This window comes from Gigantopelta aegis, chromosome 9 (genome assembly GCF_016097555.1).
Source record: "Gigantopelta aegis isolate Gae_Host chromosome 9, Gae_host_genome, whole genome shotgun sequence".
NCBI lineage: Eukaryota > Metazoa > Mollusca > Gastropoda > Neomphalida > Peltospiridae > Gigantopelta > Gigantopelta aegis.
This window is the reverse complement of record NC_054707.1, coordinates 26,499,725-26,516,793: the sequence shown is the minus strand read 5'-3', so window position 1 is coordinate 26,516,793 and position 17,069 is coordinate 26,499,725. Positions and strand designations below refer to the sequence as shown.

At 39.8% G+C, this 17,069-nt stretch overlaps 2 protein-coding genes across 2 annotated transcripts in view; both read left to right on the top strand.

Annotated features, from left to right (window-relative positions):
* The first annotated feature begins 718 nt into the window (after positions 1-718).
* Positions 719-17,069, top strand: part of LOC121381125 (myosin light chain kinase, smooth muscle-like) — a 76,158-nt gene continuing 59,807 nt past the window's right edge. Inside the window, exon 1 of the mRNA XM_041510258.1 lies at positions 719-985. The gene's annotated coding sequence lies outside the window, so the exon portion shown is untranslated. The remainder of the gene's footprint in view (positions 986-17,069) is intronic.
* Positions 5,942-6,885, top strand: LOC121381509 (wiskott-Aldrich syndrome protein homolog 1-like). Its single transcript, XM_041510832.1, has 2 exons — positions 5,942-5,950; positions 6,073-6,885. Exons 1-2 carry the CDS (start codon positions 5,942-5,944, stop codon positions 6,883-6,885), a joined length of 822 nt encoding a protein of 273 aa, XP_041366766.1.

Below are 17,069 nucleotides of genomic sequence, written 5' to 3'. Positions count from 1 at the left end.
CGTCACAGTGTAATCTATTTCCACCGATTTGTTTTTCATTGGCTGCATGGCACCGGTGACCTGGTCATCACCTAGGAACAGCCAGTCGTATGTCTTGACACGTGTTTGTTAACAACCCATGTGTTATCAAAAATAATGCATGGTGTTCTCACCAACGGATTTGTCAATAATTGTGTTTTGACCATACAGTTATAACACAGATTAAGGGACTGACTGAGAATCAATGACATTGTGTTTTGGCATACAGTTATAACACAGATTAAAGAACTGACTGAAAATCAACTAATTGAAATCCCCCTTTACCTCGCAATCTCCAAAGTATCATATATTAGATAACTAATAGTCGCTGATTAAACTGTGTCGGTAAATTGTTTTTACAATATTTACAAAGTACATTTGTTCCAAATACCATATTATGAATGATCATAAAAAGAAAGAAACATTTGTTTAGTTACATCTCAGCATATTTTAAATTATGGTTATTTGGTTCTTAACAGTTGCTTTAGATCTACACTTGCTTTAGACACCCGTTGCTTTTAAAATGTTTATGTACGTTTGCATACAAGGTAGCACATACCACGGCTTTGAGATCAGGAAAATTCTAATCGATCCACCAAGTGTGATCAATCCTACAATCGATCACATCTCAGGCGAACACTTTACCACTGGGGCCCAGTGACTAGGTTCTATCTCAACACAAATGACCTCAAGAGTTTAAATTATTTTACTTGAGAGCAGACTGCTCACTGATCGTTTTGAAAGCAGACACTGCCTTATGCAATAATGAGCGGCACACTGGTAGATAGCGATGCGCTTGCTGGCATATGGCGCGTGGAGCCAATATCCTATTACGAGGAACTGTCAGCGAGGGAACTACGCACGGTCCCGCTGGCGTGTATTGGTTCTCACTTCACACTAAACAAAGACTCGCTCGTTTGGATTCGTACCATTTTTCACGAAACAACAACACTGGGGCCAAAAACTAGTAAGTAAGTTTTAAAATTCATAATTGTAGGTTTTTTGTTTGTAAACAAAAGGTTAAATATACTTTAAATGATAGAGTAAAATGTAAATGAGATAATCAAAAGGTTCCTAAGGCTAACATATGCCAACTGCATTTGTGAGCTGAAGAAAGAGGCTAAAGCAGACAATGAATAGATGCATTTTGCTGGACAGGTCTCTAGGAATCACATCATCAACACTTCTGAAGTGATCAACTCTAGGTAGTCATTATGTTGACCCTAAAAAGACAACAATATTATATTAGTTGGCAGCTAAAACTGTATGTGCTGTTTTCTAATAACAAGACAACACATACCACGGTTTTTGATACACAAGTTGTAGAAACTGGTTAAAATCAGAAACGTTCCAAAACGGGTCTGACAAGTGGGATCGATCCTAAGCTCCTCGCTTCCCATGTGAAGCTCTTAGTCGATTCTGCTGTATGTTCACGGTGGACGGACGACCCTCGCGTCGGGTTCTAACTATGTGCGTTGGCGGGATGTAGCCCAGTTGTAATGCGCTCGCTTCATGCGCGGTCGGTATAACAAAGGTCATGGTATGTGCTATCCTGTCTGTGGGATGGTGCATATAAAAGATCCCTTGCTACTAATGGAAAAATGTAGCGGGTTTCCTCTCTAAGACCATATTTCAAAATTACCAAATGTTTGACATCCAATAGCCGATGATTAATAAATAAATATGCTCTAGTGGTGTTGTTAAACAAAACAAACTTTTTAACTAATTATGCGCTTTCAGTTATATAAAACATTCCACTACTGGTATACCATAAAACAGACGTTGAGAACGACCCTGTGATCTCAAAACCTAAACACGCACTCATCACCTTATTACATACACCGAGAGCAAGTCCATATTGTAAATACATGTAGGTCTACACAAGTAGTTTGCTCACGTTCATAATTTCGTGCATGACTAAGATAAATGGACGAACACGCATACGTCAGCAGGAAGGAGAATGTGTATTAAACATTCCTGGAGAACATTAAGATGGGCACTCCTCAATTTTAGAATTTCAAGATGTTTGCGGACAGCTGTAGCGGTCTACGATCTGTGTACGTACGAAACCCTAACAGTAGTAGTGCGAACAGCAGCACGTCAACAGTGGTGGCCTTGAGAGCTAGACCGAATTAACACATTCGTTCACCTTACATACATAAACTTTGTAGATCCCATGCTCTAAATGTTAGTGAAAATGTAAGCAATCATAGGCGTACGGGATCCCATTTGTGTAGGGAGCTAGCTGATTTTTACCCGAATTAAATGAAAATGTCCCAATCTAGATAACAACGTTTATTCACATTGGCATTACTACGAAACATCTATTAAAGGTTGTAAAAAAGTTAAAGTTTGTTTTGTTTAACGACACTACTAGAGCACATTGATTTATTAATCATCGGCTATTGGATGTCAAACATTTGGTAATTTTGACATATAGTTTTAGAGAGGAAACCCGCCACAGTTTTTTCATTAATAGTAAAGGATCTTTTCTATGTACCATTTCACAAAGGATAGCACATACCACGACCTTTAATGTACCAGTCATGGTGCAATGGATGCAATGATAAATAGCTCAATGGATCCACCTTTGGGGATCGATCCCAGAACGACCGCACATAATGCAAGCGCTTTACCACTGGACTACTTCCCTCATCTATATGGGGTTGTAAATGAAACACTACGCATTTTTACATGGATCACAACTAATATTGTAAGAAGAAAGATGAAAATACATGCTGAAAACATTTCGGGCCAGCTCATTTTGTTCGAACATCTCCATCGTGTTTAAAAATATTTTTTTTACTCTAGCCCTTGGAGAGGGAGAGGCAGTCGACCCTTCGTCTCGTACGCTTATGTAAGCAGTCAGATATGTTTATAGGCATATTACCATGCTATCTTTTCAAATGTAGGGAAATAAAATTTAAAATATTATAAAACAGTATGTGAATCTACATATTCTCTGATTGCTTTTTTCCTGTTTTAGTCAATGCCCCATGACTGATATATCAAAGGCCTTGGTATGTGCTATCCTGTCTGTGGGAAGTACAACATCCCTTGCTGGTAATAGGAATATGTAGCGTGTGTCCTCTAAAACTATATGTCCTTTAAGACTATGTTAAAAGTATCACATTTTTGACATCATTTGGATCCTGCCGTTAGTAGGTCAACTATCTTAGACAACTGTCTTGGACAACTGTCTTGGATAACTGTCTTGTTAATAGATCCCTTTGTCTTGTGACTATACCGTTAGTAGGTCAACTGTCTTGGACAACTGTCTTGGATAACTGTCTTGTTAATAGATCCCTTTGTCTTGTGACTATACCGTTAGTAGGTCAACTGTCTTGGGCAACGTCTTGCTAATAGATCCTTTTGTTATGTGACTATACCGTTAGTAGGTCATCTATCATGCGATTATACGTTAGTAGGCAGTCTGTCATGCGACAACAGTTAATAAGTTATTTGTCATGCGACTATACTGTTAGTAAGTCATCTATCATTCGACTATTATTAGTAGGTCATTTGTCGTGCGACTGTAACGTTAGTAGGCCATCTATCATGCGACTACAGTGAACAGGTCATCTTTCGTGCGACTGTGGCTTTAGTAGGTTATCTGACATGCGACTATAGTTAGTAGGTCATCTGTCATGCGACTACAGTTAGTAGGTCATCTGTCATGTGACTATAGTCAGTAGGTCATCTGTCATGTGACTACAGTTAGTAGGTCATCTGTCATGTGACTACAGTTAGTAGGTCATCTTTTGTGCGACTATAGCGTTAGTAGATCATCTGTGATACGGCTGTAGTTAGTAGGTCATCTGTCGTGCGACTATACCGTTAGTAGGTCATATTTCATGCGACTACAGTTAGTAGGTCATCTGCCGTGTGACTATAGTTAGTAGGTCATCTACATCGTGCGACTGTGGCTTTAGTAGGTTATCTGACATGCGACTATAGTTAGTAGGTCATCTGTCATGCGACTACAGTTAGTAGGTCATCTGTCATGTGACTACAGTTAGTAGGTCGTATTTCATGCGACTATAGTTAGTAGGTCATTTGTCATGTGACTACAGTTAGTAGGTCATTTGTAATGCGACTACAATTAGTAAGTCATCTGCCGTGTGTCTACAGTTAGTAGGTCATATTTCATGCGACTATAGTTAGTAGGTCATTTTTCATGTGACTACAGTTAGTAGGTCATTTGTAATGCGACTACAATTAGTAAGTCATCTGCCGTGTGACTATAGTTAGTAGGTCATCTTTTGTGCGACTACAGGTAGTAAGTCATCTTTTGTGCGACTACAGTTAGTAGTTATCTGTTATGCGACTATAGTTAGTAGGTAATCTTTTGTGCGACTATAGTTAGTAGGTCATCTTTTGTTATACCGTTACTAGGTCATCTGTAACGCTCCTACAGTTAATAGATCAACTGTCATGGGATTGCCGCTAGTACGTCATCTGTCGTGCGACTACCATTAGTAGGTCAAATGTCTTGGACTCTACTGGTTGTAGGTCATCTGTCGAGCGACTATACCATTAGAAGGTCAACTGTCATTTCTGACATTTTATTTTTTATGTTAAAACTATAAATTAACATGTTTCACTTTTACATTGTTTTAGCAGCTTTAAAAGCACAAAAGCGTCCCCTATTGCAATTTTTAACTATATATGAATGATCTACGGAAATAACCTATTATATCACACTTTAGACATACTGAGATATTTGAATTTTAGTTTTTAATTTTTGAATTTTGTATAACTCTGTAGCAATACAGTCGTGCAATTTGTATACCTAAGTAAGCATTATATACCAACAATCCTTAAGTTTGTATTTCAATGCGTCATTTGCACCATAACCAATATGATCTTTATAATATTGACCTTCTGTTTGAAAATTAAAGACTGGCAGTCATCACGGAACTTAACTGTGCAGTCAACCACACACGCACGGACACGCACGCACGCGCACGCACACACACGATTACACTCACACACACAAATTAATTAAATACCCAGTAGAAAGTAATTTGTAGATAGTAATACCAGCATCATGACGGTTTATTTTATTTTATTTTATTTTTATAATTTCTTTTGATAATAGGCCTAACCATAGCAGTTTTCTCTAGTGCAAATGATCATTATAAATACAACATTATATTCTATACAAATAAAAAGCGCCATGCCTAATCAAAATCCTGGGATGTGTATTTGGGAACAATATTTTGTTTCTATTGGTATCACATGTCCCCTCCCCCCCCCCCCTCTGACGTCACAGATTTGTAATTCCAAGTTTAGCTGCATATAAAGCACCACATTATGGGAAGAATCTATAGCGTGAGGTCCCCACTTCTCTTATCGTTCCTAAGGGCATGTACTACCTAAGTTGGCAAACACCAGTTTAGAAGAAGTGTCTTCATTTTAGTGATATATATGACTGGTTGATTTTTTCGACTTTGAAATACTAGAACACAAATACTTTCTTTTATCAAAATATACATAACTGGTTAATTCCTGAAACTGTTCCTGTGACTTAATAATTGATTCATCTTCTTACCTAGTCGTGTAGGTTATCGAGACTTCCTGGATACGCGTTGCGCGCAGGTTTCTTATCTCCGCGTTATTCCAGACCACACTTTAATGTTCGTCTTGTTGAGATAACGTCACTCGATTGTGTAAAGTGAGAGTAAATTAGGACTTTTTATATCTAGCACGTCAGAAATATACCGTTACTTTGATACAGTACAAAAATGCGTCTGTTTTTCCCTGCCTTGTTTTATTTTAACCAAGATTGTTTTTATTGTATAAGACTAAAACATTAAATAACATAAACAGGCGTTGTTTATTTTTTAACAAAGATGCATTATTATAGCCTATAGGCAAATCAGATTGTTTATGCTGATGGGTGTTTATGACATTAATGATTATGATAAAGGTGATTAGGACTTCTGTACTGACTCTCGAGCGATAAGGTTGTGTTCCGAGAACGTGGTGATTTCTCTCTCCCCCCCCCACCCCCCAGGGGCTGTGCTGCGCACGCTTGGGCTTTTGTCTAAGTATCGCGTCGAGCACAATGGCGACTCCGCGACCATCACGCTAATATACGGCGTGGATAGGAAGCGTCGATCACCCAGCAGAAGACGGAGGAGGCGACCTAAGACTACGCAGGGGGGGGGGGGGGAGGCTAACTTGACGGCTCAACCGCCAGGGGCGGCCCCACCTGTTCCGAAGAGGAGGACGAGACCGACAGGGGCGGTGCAGGGTGATCCAAACCCGGTGGCTAAACCACCGGGGGCGGTTCATTCTACGCGGCCGCCCCCACCCACTCGACAGAAGCATTCGCCAGGAGCGGCCCAGGGGGGACCAAAGCTGTCAGCTCCACTGACATTGGCGGCCCCTCCTGTAGACGTACCAGCTCAAATGGATACGGGACACGTGGTCATTACTGACCCCCCGGCAAGTCCACCAGCACCTCCGGCAGTTGTTGCTGTTCCAGCGGCGGTCCAGCGAGAACCCAAGAGGAGGAAGATGTCGGCGGCCACCATACCGAAGACATCCGACTGGATTCTCGTCTGCGACAAACTTCCAGCAAAGTACCGAGGAGCGGTTATCGGTGACCGACAGCAAGCACCTCAAGGGACCGTGGGTAGAAGAGCTGTGGCGCCAACTTCCAACTGGACAGGGGAAGTACCAGCTACAGGCAGCCCTCCACTCAAAACAACTCTACGTGACAGCACAGCAGGACGGACTGTACAGGCAGGGACTCCTGATGCCATCGATGTCCAACGCGACGATTCATCGCATCCTAAAGATGGTATTGCGGGACATCCATCCAGGAGCCATCGACAGAAACGCCCAGCTGTTGACTGAAGGACTCCCCAACTTCAGGCCTGAACAGTCCATCACTTCGCCATGAGTCCTGCTGCGCCAACCTTAACTAGGACAAGTAACCTCCTTTTTGGGGCTTAGTTGGACTTTAAAAAATTATTATGTTTGGTTTTTTATAAATAGTCCAACGCACTTCATTTTGGCGCCCGTTCAATTGCTCAAATAACCTTAAAACCTTTTAGACCGAGCAGTCAAACTTATCTTTGGGTTTAAATTCTTAGTCCGGACATGATTGGGATGCAGTTATTCTCCGTAGACTTAGGTTTTTTTACAGGTAGACACAAGGAATCGAACTACAACCAATGACAACGCGGCTATTACTTGGTGTCTACTTGTTGGTCCGCGCACTCGCTGGACCTTTACTAAATGGCTTTATTCCATTTTCCGTCCACCTCAAACTTATCCCCTCCCCCCTTCCTATCCTGGACTTAGTCACTGGCGAAGTCAGAGATTAAGCCCATGACAGGCGTGCGTGAAACCTTCGTGGTATATGTGCACGTAAATCCTTTATACCTACCTACCTAAAGGTGATTATGGTGGTACTGTAACATATAACATATTCTAAGTTACTTCACAATTACAGTGCAATTATATGATTATATATATCGGGTTATTGAAAAGAACAAAAACGTCGCACGTTAACGGGAAACGTATATAACATTAAGACTTTTTGTACAAAAGCAATTTATTATATTATGAATTGATTGTGAATTTTTATTTTCATACATGGTTTACCTTTAAAATGGCACGTGATAAAACATCGTAATGTTTAAAAATGCTATACCAGTGAGAACATACTCCACATTGACATGTACGTACGGTAGATGTAGATCAACCGTACGTAGACGGTCAGTTGTTGCATCATTGTCTTTTCACAACCCCCAACGTTTCGAAATTTAATTTTTATGTGCCTCTGCAACCCCATGGACTATTCAATATGGGACTGTCTCCTTGAGAGAGTCAACAGCGGTCACGCTGACAATTTCACCCACAGAAGTGCTTTAAAGGAAAATCTCGACATATTGCTGACAAAAATAGTACTCTATGAAATAAATAAATGTATTTCTTCATTTAACAAGAGACTGTGGGTTGTACGAAATGAAAACAGTGGGCCAGTCGACCATCGTGTTTAGTAGATACATGATGTGTAGATGTTGAGTGGGTTTCCACTAGTATAGCACTTTTTCACATTCCGTTTTGTTTGACACGCCCATTAAAAGAAAGACATGAAACGAAACTTGTACCATCAATACACAATATAAAATTTCACTGTTCTACATTACATTATTCCCGATATTTTACTTCATAATGTGCGACTTTCTAAACTCACTCGATACTAGGTTCATATAAGAGGGAACCCATTTTATCCACATACGTTAATGCTATTACTTATTAACTTTAATATTAATACGATTCCACACCAAGAATTAATGGGCTTACAAAATAGCGCGCAATGTTATAGCCAAATTAAAAAGCCCACCTATGTCCCACGATTTAGAAACACTAAAACTACAAAGCAACCATTTGGATAAGATAAATAGCACCATTTTCACCGTGAATATAGTGCAGATGACTTTCAGAGCTGGAAGAGCGTACATTTCATTAAACACAACCATCCCCACACTGGGCCACAGTGCCAAACATGTAAATGTAAACGACCAATTACCCGTGTTTAGGCGTCCAACCGAAACAACGCCGGTTCATGTTTTAGACTTTATTTAAATACAACCGTTTCCACTTTGCCAAGAATGTGGAATTAATAAGAACTTATATGAACACTGAACTGGAGGAACATGGCTAAATGCAATGGTTTCCACTGCGCTGGGAATGCAGACACGGACTACAAACGATTCACTGTTCATGTTGGAACAACGCTCATTCTATCGTTTACGAGGATATTATTCCTCTGGAATTTCAATCCTAGTATTGACGAAACTAGGATTGCACGTTTTACCCTGGCTTTCCTGTACCCTGCTCAGTACCAATACCTTTTAGGTTCGGATTTCTGATCAGTAGCGATATTTGTATGAAACTAAAAAAATTGTAACGATTTGATTAATTGCTTGAAATATCTTCTCTTTTTTTTTTTTACATCTGACACGTGTCTTTTTTGTCTTCTAATCTGTGTATAGGAGCCCATAGCAGGGTTTTTTTAATGGCAAAATATGTTTTGGACACAGAAACACACGCACACGCACAAAACATATACACACACACACACACACACGCACACACACACACAGAGACACTTATTAGAGTCTAGTTTGTCTAAAGCATATTTCATTTCCGACTGCCCCAACGTTAATTTTGATGTTGTTTTCCCAATAATACAATCTTTCTACACGTACACACCCTAAACAAAATGTAAATTTGTTCATGTCTAAATGCAGATAGTTTTAAGTTCAATCTAAAAATCTTTTAAAAGCAGAATCCAATTTTTTTTTTTTGCTTTTAATTTGGAGGGTTGGGAGGATTATCAGCAGTTTTTCAGTACATTTTGTCTTTGTGAAATTTTCTTCAATCAATTATCGTTAGAAAAATGTTTCTAGGAATACTACACAATATATTACATTGTTGAAATATTTCTTCTTCAGCTTATTAATACGTTAATTACAACGCACGCACAGCCACCACACACATATAGACAATACAATACTCTATTTTCAATATAATGAAATGCACACCCTCTATCTCAGTCACTCAGCCCCCCCCCCCGATGTTCCATTAGTTTCGCCGAGCCTGCCTATGCATGACAATGCCTATACTTTATTATGTGCCAGCATGTCTCCACATACCTTGAAAAAATCCTTGCTAACGCCCATGTCTGTGTGAATAAGGTAATACTACTTTAGTTGCACAGTGTATTACAAACCAAGGATTTTCTAGGTTCTCCTACGATTTATCATTACATACAATACATGTTTTCTTAGAACAGTAGGTATTTGTGCACCTTGGTCACCCCTAAAGGTTCTGTCCTATTCTCTAACAAATCATACCTTTCACCTAGTATAACACATACTACTAATAATGCACCTATAACAATAACAATAATCCAATCTTGGTTTCCCAGCTCACTGTATCAACGTCAGATTAAAAACACTAACGTTAATGTATCTGTTTGTTGTGTCCGGTAATCAACGAACCACTGCCGCTAACAACCGTGAAACACTCCACACGTTCTGTAACTACTGCAATGCTAATATTAAACCACATGTTACTCAAACAATGTCTACACGCTGACAGAAACCCGTAACTAACTTGGCCAGTTGATTTCCGAAACGACTGTATTAATACACCAGCGTTACTTTCCATTTTTGCTTGTCAAGATTATATGGCCTAAACACGACAACAATATTTTTCGTCAAACCCTGAGTTTAATAAAAGGTATTTTGAATATTCTAAATCCATTTTGACATAAATTTTAATTATTTCATATCTATGTTTTTTGGTAAAGCGTCCGCCTGATGCGCGGTCGTATGGGATCGATCCCCGTCGGTGGGCTGATTGGACTATTTCTTGTTCCAGCCAGTGCATCACGATTGGTATATTAAAGACCGTGGCATGTGCTATCCTGTCTGTGGGATTGTGCATATAAAAATCCCTTGCTACGAATGGAATAAATATAGCTGGTTTCCTTTCTAAGACTATATACACAAATGTATACTGAAACAAAAAAGAAACTTCATTTTATTATAAAATGCACTACAACAACACACTGCAACTTGAGGTAACTTAATTGTTATATTATGCTGTGTCCAGCTGTTGACATGGCATTTCACATACACAATACTCAGTCAAGCGAGATGTTGCACGTGCACGGTCTATTTTGTTAAAAGCATGAAATGCACGTACATAATGTCACGTGACCACCACACCTTTGCTACAGTGATACGGAAACAATTATTTGCAAATTCTTAGACTATCCAATACCGACAGAGAAAGCACCATGGGTAGGCTGCAAGCTGGACAGTCCGTACCAGAAGTTGCGCGAGCCTTTGGTTGTAGCAACAGACAATCCACAACCTAAGGACACGTGTTCAGCAAACCGGGCCAACTGCAGATCGCCCACGGTCAGGAGCACCTCGAGTGACGTCACGTTTTGAAGAGCAACAGACAAGGTTACGTCATCTACGTAATCGCTTTATGACTTCCGTTTCAACATCAAGGGAATTGTTCAGGGGGAGGGTGACACCACAGACCATTCAAAACCGGTTGCTCGCTGCAGGACTTCGTGCCAGACGTCCTTACGTTGGACCCATTTTGACGGCAAATCATCGTCTTCAGCGTTTACACTGGGCACGGAGACATGTGAGATTCTCTCAAAGACAGTGGAATAGGGTTGTATTCAGTGAGTCTCGTTTCTCGCTGAGATTTGCCGACGGGAGGGTACGATATGGCGTAGGCAACGAGAACGATTTGCTCGGTGTTGTGTACGAGAGGTGGATAGATTTGGAGTGCATTTACAGGAAACGGTCGATCTCGACTCCTTGTCATTAATGGCAACCTAACAGGACAGCAATATCGTGACCAAGTGTTGACGCCAGAGCTCCTTCCATTTCTTCGCGCACATGGACGAGGACTAACGTTTCAGCACGACAATGCTACGCCCCACACAGCAGCCGTGACACGAAACGTCTTGCGCAATGCCGGTGTGAATGTCATGGAATGGCCGTCCGGCTCACCAGACTTAAATCCTATCGAGCACATTTCCGAGAGCTTGGGATGGCGCTTGTACAGCAATGGCGTCAACTTCCGGTGCGGATGTTTACACAACTCCTACGGTCTATGAGAAGACGTTGCAGAGCTGTAGTGGAAGCTCGAGGTGGTCACACACGTTACTGACTGTAATCGACTTACTAATCCGTCACTTGTTATTTTGAAAATTAATACCCCCATGACGTCATGATGCTTACTGCTTAAATAAAGTAATGGAAACTCGCACGGTTTTGTTGTTGTGTCGTTTATACTCAATGGATACTATAATCGAAAACTCTTGTTCATAAACTTCTATTAATGTATCCCTGTGCTATATGTATTCCAAGTCAAGTTTCTTTTTTGTTTCAGCATTACCAAATGTTTGTCATCCAGCAGCCGATGTTTAATGTGTTCTAGTGGTGTCGTTAAACAAAACAAACTTTCTTATCTTTCTTAGAAAATTATCAAATCATAATTTAACTTTTATTTGACATCTACATCAGTTAACTGCTGCGAACCTATTTTATTTTTTATTTTACCGTAATTTACGTCAATTGCAATCTCGGGCTGGTGATCGTAGTTACGTTAAGGGTTTTCTGTATTTAAAATGATGTTCTACGACTGTTTATTCGAACGGGTCCCTGGACTTTAAATTCTCACAATGGTTAGCAGCACAGTTTCTGATGAAGGCACGTTTGTTTTAGGCATGGCATTGCTTTAAATCATCACAGAAAGTACCCACACCGGGTAATCTCCGAGCCCGAGACCGACAGACGCCGAAAGCTGGTGGCGTAGACAGTACATCGTTGTGGAATGATTTCTTTGATGCAGGCTTTCATAACTCATAGCGTGGTGCGGAGCCAGACAGAGGGGGCTTTCTCTTACATCGTGCTGCAAAGTCATCAACATTATGTTGACCGTTTGTGTTCGGATCTCGTGTATATACATGATTCCAGATTTGATTGCTATTAAAGGTTCTCACCGATTATTATTATTAGGCAGTGGGAATTAGTCCTACCTATTGTAATGCTATTTTACACATTACCTCAACTTCTTGCTTAAATGATCAAATTTAGGAAATTCAATGTTTTTCTGATGGCCCTAGTGTCCACGACTGATATATCAAAGACCAGTATGTGCTATCCTATGTGCTACCCTTGCTACTAATAGAAAAATGTGGCTTTATCGTTGTTTGCAACCCACACAAACACACTTCCTGCGTATGTGTGTGCTTGTGTGTGAATGTCCGGAATTCTGTCTTCATGTATGTTTATATGTGCGCACTGTGCGTGTGCACGTGTATATGTATGCGTCTGTGTGTTGTTGTGTCTTGTTTTGTTCACGTAATGTTTTGTTTGTGTAATACACCGTGTGTGTTGACAGATAGTTATAATTACTGTATGCCCAAGTGCGTACGTTTTTATACACGTCGCCCTGTTGTGTGTGAAGTGTACCATTGCTTTTGTTCATGATTTACCACAAGAACCAGCGAGTGAATGAAAGTAAGTTAATATATTAAGAAGTAGGTTACTCGTGGAATGTGAGACTATAAGCGTGTACGAGAAATTGATAAATGATCACCAACTGCAGATATTTGATTTTCTTATCCGAACGTAAAATCATTCGCACGTCTGTTTCCAGTCTTAATGCATTTCATTTCAGCTTAACACAATTTCGCACCATTTCAAATAGCCAGTTTCCGTGTCAAACTGTCAGTATTTAAGGTACATAACGGCACTTTGTTTTCCTTTTCTCTCTCTCAAATGTTTAAGAGTGATTATGTTATTACTGAACATAACGCCGAACGTTATCAACCTTCTTTCTGGAGACTGAAGCATATTGAGAACAGTATTTAAAGGGTATTTCGGAAATAATGACATTGGATCGGGTGGTACATGAATGAGATTCTTGAATGGCTAGCAAGGTCCTTCCCTGGGATATTTCCATGATGCGGGAGCGGGGTGTCAGTAGAATGGGTAAACTGGAATTTGGTAACCTTCGTGTTTTAGTAGTTTGTTTCAGCGGCTAACTGGCTTATTACTATCCTGCTCAATAAACTTGAAACATGTACGTCCATTTTCACGCCACGTTTATGGTTATGGTTGTCAAACCTAGTTATCATCTATGTTACTGACTTGACATTAACGACTCCTCTAGGCTGCAAATAGTGGGCTTTCTGGTTTCTATTCAAGGTGCACCCACAGCTTTAGCTCTGATTGGTAAATATAGATGACATATGCAATCTGTGAAAATATTACTATCTATGCGAAATAAATGTATATATTTTTATCTGGTGTAAGGTGGGTGTTGAAACTAGTACGTGGAAAATGCAACTACGATTCTTGGTAAAAATGAGAGTTGCTACAAAACTCGTTTAAACACCGCATAACATCCTTATGTTTTGCAAGAGAAATAAATGTGAGGTATTACGCTCTCGATGATGATGTGTATGTGTATGTGTATGCGTATGTGTATGTGTATGTGTATGTGTGTGTGTGTGTATGCGTATGTGTATGTGTATGTGTATATGTGTGTGTGTGTGTGTGTGTGTGTGTATATCATATAATATCTTACATTTTGAGTGCAATCAAAATATGTGATATGTTTCAGATCACATACTTTAAGAATTTGATAACTTTGCAGATTAGATGTAACTTAATCGAGGTCACGGCACTAGGTTTATTGATATTTAAGCAAACGTACTAGGGTGACACTCCATAATTGACGTATGCATTCATAGTCATCAAATACAAACATTTCAATGGCAATTTTACACTGAAAGCTGTCCAGCACTGAGAAAACAAAAAACGTTATGTACTAGTTTATTTTGATGTAAGAACATCCAAAATGACGTCTGTGTGTAGACGAATACCTGAATATAGTGATCAAGAATTTGTTTAAGTACCTGTTGCTAGTGGGTGTTTCCAGGGTTACCCGGTATTATAGTACAGTGATAACCACAGTTACCCTACAAATGGGAACTTCAGGTATGTCTGTCTCTATGCCAGTCAAAGAAAGGAACACATCTCCAGTCGGACTATATTAACAGCTACACAATACTGGCTGATATATTAGTAACTAGTAACATTCACTGGTAACCGCCAGCAGGGTGCCCGGAATCTCCATTACAAAAGAACTGACATAATTTCCCGTCGCTATATTTGGTACTTGCGTACATTTGTGTTTTAGTAATTTGTCAGGTACTGTATTGTAACTTGGACAGATACCAATTCATAGTGTTGCCAAAATACTTCCTTTGATGACTACAGTCTATATGAAGGTACAGTAATTTTGTTTAGTATACAGTATGAAAGGAAATAGCATCTCGCGGGTCAAAGTTCGCCATGTCCTGGTATTATGAACAATGCATTTAATACTGCCATGCATGTCTTTGGTGAGGTATGTAACTGAATGTGTTGTTATTATCTGACGAGTAATGTTAATTTGATTTGAACTAGTGCACTATTGTTAATGAAGCGTGTAGGGCGTACACGAACCATCGTGACACAGAAGATTTCAATCGTGAGAGGGGTAAGTTACGATTACCCTATGGTTGTTTTGTGGAACGGTTGTGATGTTTGCGTGTGTCAGTCGTACATCTCGTCGTAAGTCACTACAATCAACTGTAGCTGAGGCCAGATTGACGAGTAGTATTTACCTTTCTTTAACTACTGGATGGGCAGGTGTTTATTACAGCCTCGGGTATAGACGTGCACGTTTTATTAGCGCGGGGATATGATTCAAACTGCTTAAAATTGTTAAAATGCTTCAGTCAATTTTTCTAAAGACATTTAACCACACACTAAATCGCTCATTAAAAGGATTATAATGTTTAAGAATGCAAGTGACATATACTTGCTCATTCCTATCCCAAGTTTATTGATGGCAGCACACATTTACATTACTACAGTGATATTAAAAACCATTTCATTGATGTAGTGCTCCTATATTCTACACACATGCCCTATACTAGTACATGCACATGTACGTATCCTACGGTTTGTCTTTTTGTTTTCTGAAGCATTTTCTTCTTTTTTCTTTCTTCTTTCTTTCTATCTTTTTTTCTTCCTTTCTTTCTATCTGCGCCCGTCCATCCACTTGGCTCTCTAATAAATGAGTTCACAATTATATATAAGTCGTGTATGTTTGCTTCATAATGCTTCCCCATGACTGAATGTTACTTTTAAGAATTTAGCGGCACCAGATGGTTATTGTTAGAATCCAGGTAACGCACAGCGCGTTGAAAACAGACTATATTACGAAAACTGGCGAGAGTTCAGCAACCACTGATGAAGTAAGATCAGGTTTCCTCCCATCACGAACAGGTGCAGTCATTGTACTTCTATTACTTCTAAAGCTGGGGTAGTTAGAGAATCAACGAGAGAAAGAAAAAGGGAAGAAAACGATATGAAAGGAAAGTGAAAAGAAAAGGGGGTGGGGGCGGAATGATGCTAAAGTAAAAAGAAATGTAGTGAAATGAAGAGGGGGGGGGGGGGGATGATGCTAAAGTAAAAAGAAGTGTAGTGAAATGAAGAGGTGGGGGGGGGGAATGATGCTAAAGTAAAAAGAAGTGTAGTTTAATGAAGAGTGGGGGGGGGATGATGCTAAAGTAAAAAGAAGTGTAGTGAAATGAAGAGTGGGGGGGGGGGGGAATGATGCTAAAGTAAAACGAAGTGTAGTGAAATGAAGAGAAAATTAAACGAGTGGAAAGAAGAAGGCAAGCCAAGTAAAGAGGGAAGGGGAGGGAACGTAAGACATTTATTATCATATGGTTAAACATATCTTGGTACATATCAAAGTAATACATCCTACTAGAACGCCAAGTGGGACGTACCACTTCGACGCCACACGATGACGTCATCGATTGGCGCACTACAACCGTACAGGAAATTTCCACCAAACGAGTTGAGTGATATAAATTAAGATCGATTATGGGTAATAAATAGAATATTAAACTCGCTACCATTTCCTATCATGCTAAAGCTCGTGACAATTGAACATTATTTCACTCTGGACATGATATAAAATGGAAGCTCGTTTAATATCCTATAAGTATGCCTGTGCTTACTGTATAAAGTAAATGAAGAAGGAAAGGGGAAAACAAAGAAGAAGAAAACTAAAGAGAGAGAAGATAACACACGTAAAATGGAGAGAAGTAAAAAGGGAATGGGAATGAAAGTACGTCAGTTCATGGTTTAATCGAAGACCTTTGTATTATCTGTTGGATAGTCACGATGTATTGCTACTAATCGAAAGGAGTATGTATGTGTTTCATCGCTAGGTCAAGCACCACACTTACCAGGGCCACACCCATGCCAAAATGACTCGGAACAGTGAACAGAATGACACACTAATGTAGGGATTTGTCCAGCTAGACAAACGAAATCCCGTTTTACGAAATGATCGTAGCACTAAAATCGCCTTAAGCGCTTAAGTTCGATAGTACTAATATCGCTTTGTAAAAGGGGGCC